Below are 15,054 nucleotides of genomic sequence, written 5' to 3'. Positions count from 1 at the left end.
TTTTTTTTTTTTTTTTTTTTTTTTTTTTTTTTTTTTTTTTTTTTTTTTTTTTTTTTTTTTTTTTTTTTTGAGAAACTATACTTTCATTGAAAAAAAAATAAAGAAAACAAATATTGTAACTAAAATAGTCGATTAAGAAAGAAATAGGAGTGCTGGAAAGATAACGTGATTTTCTTAATAAAGAAACCAAATTTCATAAATGGAAGTACAAAAGAACAAAAAAACGCAGACCCTAAACATTTAGGGTTGTTCAGGATTGAAAAAGCAACTCCAATTGATACAGATTAAAGCAGCACACACAGACACACACATATATAATTCAATAATATATAGGGGTGGGATTCAAACCCTTTGACTTTTTTTTGTCAAAAATATGCATTAATCAATTGTCCAGATTAGCAATGCAACATGTTCTATTATTCATTGATGGATTATCTTCTGCATCAAATTGTTGAAGAAACAACCCTAACTAATATTTTTAATTGCGTACTAACTCTAACTAGCAATACCTTTGAAGGGAAGTAAAAATAGAGAAATAGAGCATATGGAAGCAGAAATATGAAATATTGTCTGTCGAACAGTTTTCCGAAGTACGAAGGTAATTGAAAAACATTATCATTATCAACAACAGTTTCCTTTAAGGGAAAAAATATGATTACATGCACAAAAAGCACTATCCTCTTAATAATCGATGACTTACCTTCCCTTCCAAAGCTTCAGCTACAGTAACAGCCTTACTTGACAGAGATCCAGGAAAGCTCTTGGCCTAAAATGCAAAGATACACAATTACAACTGTGAGCATATCACTTTTTGGAAACAAGGCCAAGTTTTTTAGAGGTTTCAAAAGAAAGAAAAACCATGATAATTCATCCTTTTTTTAACAGTTATATCATGTAAAGCTTTTTTTCCATACAATTGTAGTTCTTTCTCCAGTACTAAGTGAGACTGGTTCAGAGTTCTGCAATTCGGCAACTTCAATTCCATTCTTCAACTTGTTGTGCAAATCCTACATTAGAAATTCATAGTACAAATAATCATTATCCCATCATTCACTCTGGATTCAATTTGTACTATAAAAAGAAAAATATATAACTTCACCAAGTTATGAAAAAGCATATCCACAATCGGTGCAGCTGTTGTTCTTAGCAAATGCCGGTGCAAAATGACCTGTAAAGCATTACCAAATATCTCTTTTGTGTTTATACCCAGTTCACATGTACATCTTTTCAAAAATTGTTTACCAAACGTTTTACTTACAGATATTGACTGGTCATCTTCAAATAAATCTAAAGCTTTTCCATATAGCTGCAAATTTAAGAAAGACTGCACAGGAAAACGCAAGCTTAGCAATACAGTTTCTTCTGGGTAGGTTTTGAATAATATATCATAAGCTTCTTAAACTCATTACCCACTAAAAACAGAATGAATGCAATGTTCAAATCACCACCAACATAGAGTAATATAACTGTATTTACCTCATCAAGTTTCTGTTGGGTATTGTCAAGTAAGCGTTTCATTTTCTCTGCATTTTCTGAAAATAATGTCTTCCTCCTCTCTCTCCATGAATTGTTCAGCATAGGTCTAAGATGATTTACCAGAGGTTGGAGGATTATTGCAGGATCATCTATGCCTATTATAATTTAGTATGTCAGAATAAGAACTGCGATGTATGCAAATTATTATAAAATATTGAATTCCACTCAAAACAAGTTTACAACCATGTTCCTCAAGATCAGGTATCAGTGTCTTGATCTTCTCAATAACCCATTCTTCAGTAGGGTAATAAATATCATTCTCTTTGGTTTTAACTGACTCCTTTTTACCCCCTGCTTTAGTCTCTGCCACTTGCACAGAGGATGAAGCCTTAGCTTTCCTCTGGTTTTTCTTGGATTTAGTTGAAGGTTCCTGATCATCCAGAGCACTTTCAGCAGCTGTAGATTGAGTATTTCCAGTTGATTTACCCTTCTTTTTCTTTGACCTTTTCTCCATAATCTCTCCAGTTCTACCGCTATTATTTCCCATTTCAATTGACTCAGAAAACATGCTTGGATCAGTTTGAAATTTACTACTGCTTAGTGAATCTCCAGAAAAGGTGCCTATAGAAGATCCTGGGACATTTATGGTTTCCATCTCTTTCTCCATGCTAGCATACAGATCCTGGTTTATACAAATACAAGATTGTTTAATAAACCAATTTAAAGAGTGAAATTAGGTTCAAGAGTTCTTTCAATGTTCCGCATGAGTTTTATGTTACTTCTCACAAATCATTATCCATTATCAACTTGGAAATTTGATCACTTATTTCAAATAATACTGTGATATGGCTACAAATTCAAACTTCTAATATTGTACAAGAGAGAGATAAGAGGCAAAGGAGAGAATATAGGTCAAATCAAAGTCTGATGACAAGATCTACAATGCCACGCACAAGACATGCAAAATGGTCAATAAAGTCCATTCAACAATCAACCTCACAAGTTAACATGTAAAAACCACAACCTTGCCCCCCTCCCGCTCCGAACTCTCCAAGCACCTTACCAGCATGAAACCTAGCCATCCTGACAAGACTAGTTGACTGATTGTATGCTAGTACACAACTAGCATCTAGTAATGAACTACAACTCAAATTCAAAGAAGATGGAAGGAATCCGTAGGTTCTTTTTATGAAACTGAATGACAACAAAATTATATAATAAAAAGGCATACCTTGATAAAAATATTGCTGAATATAAATGAATCACCAAATATGAGAGCATCATTAGACTGCAAAGCAAGATGAACAAGGCAGTCTTAAAATTCCCCGTGTCATTAAATGAGCAATAACACAACTTTGCAATTATACTCACCTTTAAAGAAACCCGAACAGATGGGCATGATAACAAAACTTTAGATGCATCTTGGGGCTCAAATGATGAAGGAAGTACAAGAAGAGAATTGGTCCTGCAACATTAGAAAATAAATGTAGGGAAAGCATTGCAAACACTATTCTGAGTATTGATATAAGAACATGCGCACAATTGTTTGCATAAAAGGTAAATTACTCATTTATGAATGAGTTGTGATTAAAGGAAAGTCTATCGTAAAACATTCCTACCAAGTTCCGGTCATCTTTCAGTATTTAAAGATCTAAGCAATATTTTAAAATGAAATAAGTTCCAATTCTTTATGAACAACATATACAAAAGGCGAGCTAACTATATTACAACAAGATAATCCTTACCAGCTACCACGCTCAAGGATATCCTCAACAGTAGAATCCAACATTTCAACTATTGAAGGGTGAATGAATGTAGTACTTAAAGGTATGCCATCAGGATATCTGGACTAGAATCAAGCAAGATCTCTATCACAAGTTTATGATGTAAGCACAGAAATTCCATTATTTTAATGCACAAAATCAAGATAAAAGAATAAAATACCTGCAAGAACTGAATGGGGTTGGGAACTCCAAGTTTTCGCAGAAACTCATAGCTAATAATGGAATTCTGTATAAAAATAAAGAAATAGCATAAATTAGAACATAGTATTACTGAGGCAAAATATTTCCAGAAGCACTTCAAGGCCCCAACTTCTCCAGTTACAGCCACAATTACTTCTTGCAAAAGTGCCAATGGTTCTAGACGAAAATGAGATGCTGTACTTTTTTCTATTTTTTGGATAAAAATGAAAAACTCACGTTACATACAACTTCCTTTTTTTTTTTTTTTTTTTTTTTTTTTTTTNCGGAGGTGGAGAGAGAAAAAGAAAGCAGAGAGCATGAGAAGAAAAAAATTAAAGCAAAATATTAATAAGAACTCAACTAATACATAAAATAGTATTTGTATCATGCATTACAGCACCTATATTTTAAAGATTAGGATACTGGACGATGATAATATACGTACATATCTTAGTAGGATTTATGTATAGTTGTGATAAATAATATTAGGCACTTGACTGACTATAAAATGTGTATAATCTCTACACATGCTTATTTAAATTAAGAATAACAAACATTTATCAATATCATAAAATTACAAAAAAGGAAAGGAAAGATGAAGGCATCTTCCCACGCCAATGCTAAAAGAAGTTATAAAATGGTTATCTACTGGACCTAAACTAAGGAGAGCAATTAAAGATATTCATATAGAAGCATGGATGAAAATCAAATCTTTTACATACGCTTCATCATTCAGAGTATCATGAAGAAAGCCAATGATTACTTTTAAATGATTTTGATAAACAAACTTAATTCTATAAATGAGAAAGAAATCCATGTTCGTAATTCCACAACATAAACACAGAAGAATGATATGAGTTCCATACCTGTGAAAAGAAAGAGTCTACACATTCTTTCTGAGCAATGGAAAATATCTGCATTATGGTTTCACATTAAAGCGAACAACTACATTAGCTTTTAGAAGATAAATGAAGAACTAAGAAAATCTATAACTGCTGCCATATCTATTCTCTTATAAACCCAAATTCTTTCCCTTTCCTCTCCTTTGCCAACACTCTGAGAGCCCTCTCTTTGTTTTTGTTTTGTTTTGTTTTTTTTCCCTATTATAATTACAAATAACTACTATGATCAGTAGAAAATAATCTGAACTGCAAATAAGCATTTGACAAGAAGAAAAAGAACTGCAAATAAGCACAAATTGAAAGTTAAAGGTCGCATACATTTGGTGTCCAATGAACACCTGCACGAAGTGATCCAAGAATCTCATTTTCCTTCACAAGTCCATTAAAAAGAGACTGGAAGAATGAAGCATCAACGGCTATACCACTAGCTCCATTAATTCCTTGCAATAGTTGCTGTAAAGAGCTCCATATTACAGTTAAATTTGTAGGAACAGTAATAGCTCTGGTAGCACCGCGAACCATGGAAGAAACCCGTGCAACATATGCTGGGGTATACAGCTGACCTCCTTCAAGCCTACCTTTTACCTAAATCAACAAAATCACAGTGAAACACTTTCCTCCTTACACTAAATTTGGCTGATCATAATAGTTGAGAAGAAATTACCAGCGTCCCAAGCCGTTGATCCAACATGGATGCAAGCAATTCTGAACCAACTTGTAACTCTGCAGCAATTTCAGCCAAAGCAATTTGACTAGATTCCTGAAGCCGCTCATTTATTTCTTCTGCCACAGAATCCCAATAAGATTGAGATATTATTTCCCCTTGAATCAACATAAGTCGTGGATCATCAGATATGATCTGTTCGGCTTGCTTCTCGACATAGTATAGATCCACACCAATAGTATCCGCAAGATCTATCAAAGAAATGCGTCCTAACTTCTCAATCTCAGCCAATATTTCACGCCTTAGGTGCTCCTGTTGTATTAAAAGGCATTAGAACAACAAAAGCTGCAGCTCATAATGCACTGGTATTGAGCTAAAATAAATTACAAAATGACATCCTAAGTCCATACTGCCATATATCCTACATTTCAAGAACTGGGCTTCTTGCAGGGCGGGGGCAAAAACAAACCAAACAGCTTAAAATCGTACCGTTTGAAGAAGTTAACAAAGTTTCAATTATATTCATCAGTTCAACAGAATCACATATATATCGGGAATTAAATTGTATGTCTTAGGCGATTAACAAGTAAATGATTGAAGAAATTATCTGCGATTAGAGAAAGACACAATCGTACAGGAGTGATGTATTCTTTGCCAGTGACGGTGTGAAGGAGCTCAAAATCAAGGATACGAAGCTCTTGAAGCTTTTGGACCAATTCAACGACGTTTCTTTCCGATAATCGAATGCTTGATTTCGCTTGTTGCGCGAATTCGAACTGTCTCTGAAGTTCCAGCAATTCATCGTCCATGTTGGCTTTGGGATGACGGAGCGCACCAGAAATCGAGCCAAGCACACAGACAGAGGGAGCTCGACAAGGGAATTGAAATTGAATTTTGGGATACTTTTTCAATATCTATAATATTTGTAATTAATTAATTAATTAAAACACTTCTTTATAAATTTAAATATTACATTTTTAAAAAATAAAATAAATATTACTCTGGTCTTCGATACATTATTTTATAATAATATATTAATCAAAATGGTTAATTGACTAATTAAACCATTATACTTTAAGAAGCTATCAGTAAATGAATTTAGTATATTTACTCTGTAACTAATATGTTTTATATACAAATTCTAAAATATATCAATTTACTATAATAATTAGAAATGTCTATAAGGTGGAGCGGAGACAAGAGTCACCTATTTCATTCTCTATCTCTGTGAAATTTCTCATTTATTTTTGTAGGGATCGGAACGGGATTCCTGTAATTTTTCTTAGAATACATATGAGTGAAAACAAATTATGCTGGAATGACTCGCATAATTTCGATACCTTTTAAATTTTTAAATGAGAAAAAAAAAATAATAAGCTCATAAACATAAATAAATTATAAATTGAAGTAAATTGGAATGGAAGTTCAAGAGATGAAACCCTTCTATATCATCAAGATCATCAAAGTCGAAAATCTCAACAAAAGAAACATTTTTTCCTTTAAAACTCTCGATAAAATTTTGTTCATGAGTCAAAGTGACTTGAAAGTCGTACCATCTTCATACTCAATCCAGTCAAATCTTTCTAATTTAGAAAATTTTAAGTCCTTGAGAGGTTGGTATAGATGTGAGCAATGACATAACATCTTTAATTTAGAAAATTTAGAAAGAAAAATTAAAAATGATCATTTCATTTAATATAAATTTGATTCAAGAGTTTACAAACTAGTTCCTTGAACGGAATGTTGACTTGGCTGAAAAGGAAGAGACGTTCATTGAAGGAACTTAATCGTTGGTCGAGAGACTCAATAACTTTTTTCCTCTTGATTCGTTTATATTTCTTTTAGATTCTTGTCATTTCAAACTCAAACTTTGTAAAACGACATAAACGGAAACTTTGAACTTTATTTTTGAATCCATGATAAGGTAAAGGTTGGGTCATTACTGGACCAATTCATTCCTCAAATTGTTGCCATAACTCAAACCTTAATCTTCTCAACAGATGGGATCAATTATAATGTTTGGGAAAATTGTTGCCAAAACTCAAACCTACTCAAACCTTAATCTTCTCAACCGATGGGATCAATTATAATGTTTGGGATCAATTATAATGTTTTGGCCGACTCCCATGGGGTCAATCTCGAAAGTCCCGTCCTTGTTTAACACTTGTGGAGGTTGATCCCTCAAGCTTGACTAACTTTCGAGATCACTTCTTGGACTTTGGTCTTTTACTCTCGGTGGGTTTCAGCCTATTTCACCCCAACAATTGTCCCCTATTCTTGAATTTGACACTACAAGATTTACCTAATTGAGAATTAAAGTATCTTCTTCGATCGCTTACTTAGGCTTGTCGTGGAAACTTATATAAGTTTATTTCCCATTGATATGGCTTCCCTTGGCATTTCATCACCCCTTTTAAAAAGGGACATCCATGAGAAACTTATTCAATTTATTTTCATCTTAGTTCATTTTTCCTCTCAAATTTTTTCAATTCTATGGCAAACGTTTTTCTCCTTTTCCAACACCCTTTTATTACGTGGAGTGACTTTGAAACTAATCAGCTCAGTTCATAGCACCTCTTGAACTCTAACTTTAATTCACGGAGACATAGTACTCTTGGTCGTATGAAAACATCCACAAGTCGATAGGTGTTTCTACTTAGACCCCCGAAGATAGGTTGGTCTTTTTAGTTTAGATCGAATTTAAGACAATGGATGGATTCTTATCCCTTGCTCTATCAAAACTATCCCCCAGAATTGTCATCATGTACTCCACACAGACTCAACCCCATACGCTCCATAACATCATGGGGCATCGAGTCATCCTCATCATCTAGGTCGATGGAGTGCGAGACACATGAACAGCCCAAAACCCTTTCTATGTGAAATGTGTTGTTCATATGACGGTTGAAAGAAGGGTGGTGAGAAGTGCCATAGTGAAAATTTGTGCTCAGGAATGCAATCTGTATGATCTTTAAGGCATTGTTATTTTATTCTAACAAAGTCTGCGAAGTCAATGCCAATCCTCGCAGTGGAAATAGCCATTCATTTGTGAAATACAACGTGGAAGAAGAGAAGTAATAAATCAATTACACACTTCCAGATCCACTACACCAGCCGTGGCCATCCATCCAGTTAGAATTATAGACTATACAAGTACAATCCATGAGATAATAAGATGGAAATACATTTCATTTCGTAACTGGTAAAATAATATGATATGATAGTTATTATAATCTCTATCAAATAAAATGTGCATATACCTTTACACGTTACACAGGGATAGCATCCGCCAAAGACTCGGGAGCAGCTCCACTGCTACCGTTGAGCACTGTCACGTTTCCTTCTGAATCAACATCCACAATTACTGAGTCCCCCTCCTTGATCTCCCTTGCTAGCATCTTCTCGGCCATGCTGTCCTCCAAGAGTCTCATGATTGCCCTTCTCAATGGTCTCGCACCGTAGCTTGGGTTGTATCCTTCATCAACCACCCTGTCTCTAAATCTCTCTGTCACTTGAAGTTCAATTTCTTTTACTTTTAATCTTTCGAACACCTCCTTCAGCATTATGTCTGAGATCTCCTTCACCTCCAGTTTTGTGAGCTGACGGAACACAATCATCTCGTCCAACCTGTTCAAAAACTCTGGCCTGAAGTATTGTTTCAGTTCCTCCGTCACCAAGCTCTTGATACGGTTATAGCTACTATCCTTCTCGTCGTAATCAAGGTCGAACCCTATTCTGCGGCCTCCCTTCTCTATTACACTGCTTCCCACGTTTGATGTCATAATCAGAAGTGTATTCTTGAAGTCTACTGTTCTGCCCTTGCTGTCTGTCAACCTTCCATCCTCTAGAATTTGAAGCATCATGTTGAACACATCAGGATGAGCCTTTTCAATCTCGTCAAAGAGCACCACTGTGTAAGGACGACGACGAACGGCCTCTGTTAACTGACCGCCCTCTGTGTAACCAACATAACCAGGGGGCGAACCAATGAGCTTGGAGACAGTATGCCTTTCCATAAATTCACTCATGTCAAGACGAATCATTGCTTCTTCAGAGCCAAAATAGTATGCGGCCAATGCTTTTGCTAACTCAGATTTACCAACCCCAGTTGGCCCAGAAAATATAAAGCTTGCAATGGGACGATTGGGATTCTTGAGTCCAACACGAGCTCGGCGTATCGCACGACTGATGGCTACAACTGCTTCATCTTGACCAATGACTCTCTTATGGAGAGTCTCTTCCATTTTGAGGAGGCGGTCAGATTCATCTGTAGATACTTTCTCAACAGGAATGCCAGTCCAGGAGGAGACAATATGCTGAATATCAACTTCGGTCACAACGGGGCCTACGTCTCCTGCCTCACTTTCTGCCTTGCTCATCTCCTTGCCCTTGTCTATTAGAGCAGAGATCTTAGTCTTCAGTTCCATTTCTCTATCACGAAATTCTCCAGCCTGTTTTAAGTAAAAGTTAACTAAAATTTCATTCACTATAGTTCTATCAACTTCTAAAATGGCAAGGCAAAGACCAAATATTTGGATATTGCTCCCACTTGATCATTCATTGAAAAACCCAGAAAAAAGAGCACCAACATGCAGTTTCAGCAAACTAAACCATAAGATGCTGAGAATAACAGGGGAGAAAAATTAGAAAGAATAGAATTACCTTCTCGAAATCTTGACTTCGAACAGCCTCATTCTTCTCCTTTGTAATCTGCCTGAGCTCTTTCTCAAGCTCCCTAGCTTCCTCAGGTAGCTGCAAATAAAATTAAAAATGTAACAAAATTGTGTAGGAACACAAGGGGATTGGAGAAATTGCAAGGATGATGAGAACATACCTGAGCATGACGAAGGCGAACTCGGGATCCTGCTTCATCAATCAAATCAATTGCCTTATCAGGCAAGAATCGATCACTGCAATTTTACAGTTATCCATCAAAACACATCTTCCACAAACTGATCACGAAAGCAACTACAATCTTACCCAACTATATCGGAGCACAGACATGAAAAGGCAATCCATCAATTACACAAGTCAATACTATCATGATGTATAGAAATGTGAAGGCAATAATTTTGAACACGTTATCATGCTTATCTAATCTATTCAGAGACGTGGACTTCATCAATGCTATCAAATCTTTATAAAACCAAAACAGTCGATAATGAAGGGGGTAGAACTAGTGGATATTAAACATCACATAGCTTTTCTTTCTTCAATTAGCTAAATACTTTCTTGCAAATCAATGAATCATACCTGATGTACTGGTATGACAGCTGCGCAGCAGCTTCTAATGCTTCATCTGTGTAACGAAGTTTGTGGTGGATTTCATAGCGCTCTCTAAGGCCTTTCAAAATCTGTATGGTTTCATCCACAGATGGTTCCGGCACTTTGACCGGCTGAAATCGCCTTTCTAAGGCTGGGTCTTTTTCAATGTGTTTTCTGTATTCATCCAGAGTTGTAGCTCCAATGCACTGCAAAAGTAGAGAACCAGATAATTCAGTAACACTAGGAGTAAGGAATTAAGACGTCTAAATTTACAAGCAACATTTAAGGATAACAATGATTGAAAACTACCGGCATGTATTGTTAAAAACTCATAAGCATTTGAAGATTTAGTCATTTAAAGCTCTTTGGTAGAAAGGAAAGCTAGAGATCTTTAAAGGTGTGCCAGTGGTGCTTTTACGTGGCTCATATGGTAAAGAAACCACAAAAATTTCACAAGAAAGAGAAATCCATATNGCTAGAGATCTTTAAAGGTGTGCCAGTGGTGCTTTTACGTGGCTCATATGTAAAGAAACCACAAAAATTTCACAAGAAAGAGAAATCCATATATTGTTTCTGTGACCTTATCAATAAAATGACCTCGTGTTGATGTGTCCTTCACAAATAATTGTTCAGTAATCACAATTTTTTTTCATAAACCTAGAGTGGAAGACCTTCATGCAATAGCTTTCTTTTCTGGGACCCCAGCCTCTTAAGCTGTTTTGGCCTTCTTTGTTGTTTCTTTTTTTTTTCTTTTTTTTTTCTTTTTTTTTTTTTTTTTTTNTCTCGAAGATTACCTGCAGTTCACCCCTAGCAAGGGCTGGTTTTAATATGTTTGCTGCATCAATAGCTCCTTCTGCAGCCCCTGCTCCAATTAATGTATGCACCTCATCAATAAAAAGGATAATCTCATCACTTTGTTTTATTTCCTCCATCAATTTCTTCAATCTTTCCTCAAACTCTCCACGATATTTTGTGCCAGCAACAAGAAGGCCCATATCCAAGGTTATAACCTGCAGCAGAAAATTTTAAATAATTACCTCAATAAATATACGATTCCAAACAATTGCCAGAGCTTGCTGACCAGCAGAACTAAAGACCATTTTAATTCAAGTAAAGCCATATAAAAAGGCCTACGGTGTTTCTGGTACTTGTCACCATAACAAAGTGCAGCTTACTGCTTAAATATAATTATGGCTTGTATGAATGTATGATAAGATAGTTACTTACATAAACGCGAATCACCTTTTTCTATAAAGAATGCAAGATACCATTCAGCATGTGGCTTCATGGAAATTGCATAAAAATTTATAATATTGAGAAAATAATATGAATATCATACTAGAAATATTAGTATCACAGGTTTAGAATTTAGATATTTGATCAAAAAATTACCATCAAGAAAATAAAATCTAACGTATTCGCTAAAAAGGCTGAATAGACTAAATAATAATATTGTAAAAAAAAAACACTTTCCAACAATCACAGCAAGACTTCTAACAGTAGCATCAAATCAGTATATAGGCAAATGAGTGGCAACAAAAAGAGGGGCTAGATGTCCTAACCCTACAAAAGGACAACTAATATCATGAAAAGGTAGTACAATTTATCATAATCTAAAATATGTTTAGTGTTTAAAGACCACCAAAGGATCTCTACAGTACGTAACACCCATGCTAGTTACTGAAAGTATACTGTTTTTATTCCCAACTCTTTAGGCTTGTACTGGGTAATTCTAACATTGTACCATCCCCAGACAAATGTTTCCTACACCACAAAGTAAATCGATCATATAAGGGAGTACAGCTATACAAATAAAAGTTCGAAGACATGATTTACTCTTTTCCCAGTTTCTTAATTAGCACCACTTTTCCCAGCTCTAAACTAAAAAGTGCACCATGCGAGAAACTGCAAGAAGACACCAATACAGGCTCACAGAATAAATAAAACCAAATGCCACACCCTTTCTCTAGCCCTATTATTATCTAACTTCCTAAAGTTCCTTCTTTTCCAAATTTTCAAGAGAAGAAAGCATGGCTGGATGCAATAAAGGTTGCTGTTTTAACATCAAGGACACCAACAATTGATGTTGAACACATAACGAGGTATTTCATTGAATTCTAAGAGAAGGGGCTAGTAAGAGTAAAGAAATAATAANTAAAGGTTGCTGTTTTAACATCAAGGACACCAACAATTGATGTTCAACACATAACGAGGTATTTCATTGAATTCTAAGAGAAGGGGCTAGTAAGAGTAAAGAAATAATAATAAATTAACCTTCTTCCCTTCTATTGTTTCAGGAACGTCCCCATTAGCAATCCTTTGAGCCAGACCTTCAGCAATAGCAGTTTTCCCAACACCAGGTTCACCAATGAGGCAAGGATTATTTTTTGTCCGCCGACCGAGAATTTGGGTGACACGTTCTATTTGCTGCTGCCTACCAACAACAGGATCCAGTTTACCCTATAGACAAGAAACTGATATTAGAACCTGTGTTTACAGGAAGAAACAACTACTTGTCTAGCGACACAGAAAATATATTTCCAAAGTACCTCCTCTGCCAGCTTGGTTAAGTTTGTTCCATACTCTTCCAGAGTTGGCATTTTGTTCCCACTGGTCCCTCNTAAAAAATATTTCCAAAGTACCTCCTCTGCCAGCTTGGTTAAGTTTGTCCCATACTCTTCCAGAGTTGGCATTTTGTTCCCACTGGTCCCTCCTCCAACACCAGCACCAACAGCCTCCGTGCTCTCACCCACCATTCGAATAACCTGTTCACTCAATTTATAAATTGTGGTGCTAAAGTTAAAATGTTTGCCTCAGATAAACTAAATGTATAATGTCAGGACGAAATTCTTGCCTGAGTCCGAATGTTGGTGGGATCAGCACCTAAATTTTCAAGAACACGAGCTGCAACACCCTCACCTTCACGAAGTAGTCCTAGAAGCAAGTGCTCTGACCCAATATAATTGTGGCCTGAAAAATTCATGCAAGTTTAGTAGTCAATACAATGTTAAGAAGTCCAACAACATTCAGCAAACAAAAACACAAACACAGAGACACGCCCCTTCAGACTTTTAAGAGGTTAAATTATGATTCTTGTCTCATAACAGGCCTAATTTGTCCGAAATTTTTGTATAAACTTGCTAAAAAAATTATCAGCCAGTTTGAACATCAAGACCAAACGCAAGGGACTAAATTAAAACATTTTAAACAACATGAAATAAATTAGAAAAATAAATGGTTATATATTTTGCGGGAAAAAAAATGGTGAAATGTGTAAATTTTACCAGTTGAAAATGAAATTAGATATTACTATGAAAATGCTAACCAAGCATAATACCAATATCATGCTTCAAATGACATCCAGCCAAGGAGGTATCAAGCCACATCCTAATACTTCATCGAAAGATNTCATCCAAGGAGGTATCAAGCCACATCCTAATACTTCATCGAAAGATTATTAGTGCTCCAACACCACCTCTCGCATACAACTTCGGAGAAAAGAAGAATTTTAACAAACATTCTAGTTTTGGACACAGGACATCTTAAGTTAAACACCCACCAAATATTCAAGCCCTTAATTACCACAAAGATGCGCTAGATGGTGAAGCTCCGTGTTATATGAAGAAACAAGACTATTAAGAAAATTACTACCGATAACAATTCAGGGAGGAATCTTTTTCATTTTCCAGGGGCAGGGGGGAAGAGAAGTATTACCGAGTTGGCGAGCTTCCTCAAGAGAAAGTTCCAAAACACGCTTTGCACGAGGAGTGAATGGAATTTCGACAGCAACAAATCCACTGCCCCGACCAATTATCTTCTCCACCTCCACACGTGCATCTTTAAGATTAATTCCCATAGATTTAAGAACCTTAGCAGCAATACCCGTGCCTTCGCCAATAAGCCCCAAAAGGATCTGCTCTGTGCCAACAAAATTATGGCCAAGCCGCCTCGCTTCCTCCTGGGCAAGCATAATTACTTTAATTGCCTTCTCAGTGAACCGCTCAAACATGGCTCTTGGAACACATCTGCTAGCCTTTCCTCCCCTAGAAGAAATCGCAATGGCAATCTTCGAATGAAAATCTTGTCCATTCTTCAAGATATTATCCAACGAATTAGACCCCCTAAGTCCAGAGAAGCTTCTTAACCTCAAACCAGGCACATGTACACTAGACATCATTTTAACAGCCCGTTTACCGCTTCCTGATCCTCTTACAGGAGGACCCTTTCTTCCACCAACCAAACCAGGAACATTCGTCGATTGAACCAAAATTCCAGCCATGATGTCCACAAAGTATCAGCTTTTAGAAAGAGAGAGATTTATTGGGAGCCTGAGAGGAGCTGCTGCTAGCTAAATAATAATAATCCACGGCCACCGCCTTTAACGTGGATACACGGGAGATAGGAAACAGCGGCCGCCCACCAGGAGCCGGTGCCGGATGGGTGATCGCGACTCGTGAGAGAGAACGAGATTGAATCGGAGTTAGGGCTATCCAAGATTTAGGAATCAATATCTTTATTTCTATCCTTTTCTTTTCCGTTTTTTATAAGGATCGGGCTGTATAAGTCGGTAAAATTGTTGGGCTAGTGGGCTTCTGGTGGCTGGGCTTTAAAATTAAATTAAATTAAATTAAATTAAATTAAATTAATAAAAAAAAAAAAAAAAACAAAATCTTCATCAATGTAACCAACCACCACAAAAATTTTACACATTTTCCCAATAATAAATAAATAAATAATATTATGCATCAAAAATATTGTAAAGGCTGACGATGATCTTCGTGAT

At 36.0% G+C, this 15,054-nt stretch overlaps 2 protein-coding genes across 3 annotated transcripts in view; both read right to left on the bottom strand.

The window, feature by feature from the left end:
- LOC111786824 (E3 UFM1-protein ligase 1 homolog) overlaps positions 1–5,910 on the bottom strand; it is a 12,329-nt gene extending 6,419 nt beyond the window's left edge. Inside the window, exons 1-14 of the mRNA XM_023667046.1 lie at positions 5,642–5,910; positions 5,007–5,318; positions 4,661–4,927; positions 4,307–4,354; positions 3,421–3,486; positions 3,222–3,325; positions 2,848–2,941; positions 2,708–2,764; positions 1,720–2,158; positions 1,477–1,631; positions 1,259–1,324; positions 1,100–1,168; positions 915–1,007; positions 701–766 (exon numbers count right to left, since the gene is read on the bottom strand). Of these exons, the coding sequence (XP_023522814.1) occupies positions 701–766; positions 915–1,007; positions 1,100–1,168; positions 1,259–1,324; positions 1,477–1,631; positions 1,720–2,158; positions 2,708–2,764; positions 2,848–2,941; positions 3,222–3,325; positions 3,421–3,486; positions 4,307–4,354; positions 4,661–4,927; positions 5,007–5,318; positions 5,642–5,815 (2,010 nt within the window). The 5' untranslated portion in view covers positions 5,816–5,910. The remainder of the gene's footprint in view (positions 1–700; positions 767–914; positions 1,008–1,099; positions 1,169–1,258; positions 1,325–1,476; positions 1,632–1,719; positions 2,159–2,707; positions 2,765–2,847; positions 2,942–3,221; positions 3,326–3,420; positions 3,487–4,306; positions 4,355–4,660; positions 4,928–5,006; positions 5,319–5,641) is intronic.
- A 2,081-nt stretch (positions 5,911–7,991) lies between these two features.
- Positions 7,992–14,786, bottom strand: LOC111786769 (ATP-dependent Clp protease ATP-binding subunit ClpA homolog CD4B, chloroplastic-like). Of its 2 annotated transcripts, XM_023667007.1 has the most exons (10): positions 13,986–14,786; positions 13,126–13,241; positions 12,965–13,036; positions 12,821–12,871; positions 12,546–12,731; positions 11,066–11,281; positions 10,260–10,477; positions 9,841–9,916; positions 9,669–9,758; positions 7,992–9,457 (listed from the first exon to the last, which is right to left on the bottom strand). In XM_023667007.1, exons 1-10 carry the CDS (start codon positions 14,548–14,550, stop codon positions 8,276–8,278), a joined length of 2,772 nt encoding a protein of 923 aa, XP_023522775.1. In that variant the 5' UTR covers positions 14,551–14,786; the 3' UTR covers positions 7,992–8,275. The 2 variants fall into 2 exon arrangements, with proteins under 2 accessions (XP_023522775.1, XP_023522769.1); XM_023667001.1 differs by lacking the exon at positions 12,821–12,871 and having other exon boundaries at positions 12,914–13,036.
- Positions 14,787–15,054: the final 268 nt, after the last annotated feature.

Source organism: Cucurbita pepo, chromosome LG02 (genome assembly GCF_002806865.2).
Source record: "Cucurbita pepo subsp. pepo cultivar mu-cu-16 chromosome LG02, ASM280686v2, whole genome shotgun sequence".
Taxonomy (NCBI): Eukaryota; Viridiplantae; Streptophyta; class Magnoliopsida; order Cucurbitales; family Cucurbitaceae; genus Cucurbita; species Cucurbita pepo.
The sequence above is the reverse complement of the archived record's forward strand: the minus strand, read 5'-3'. Positions and strand labels throughout refer to the sequence as shown.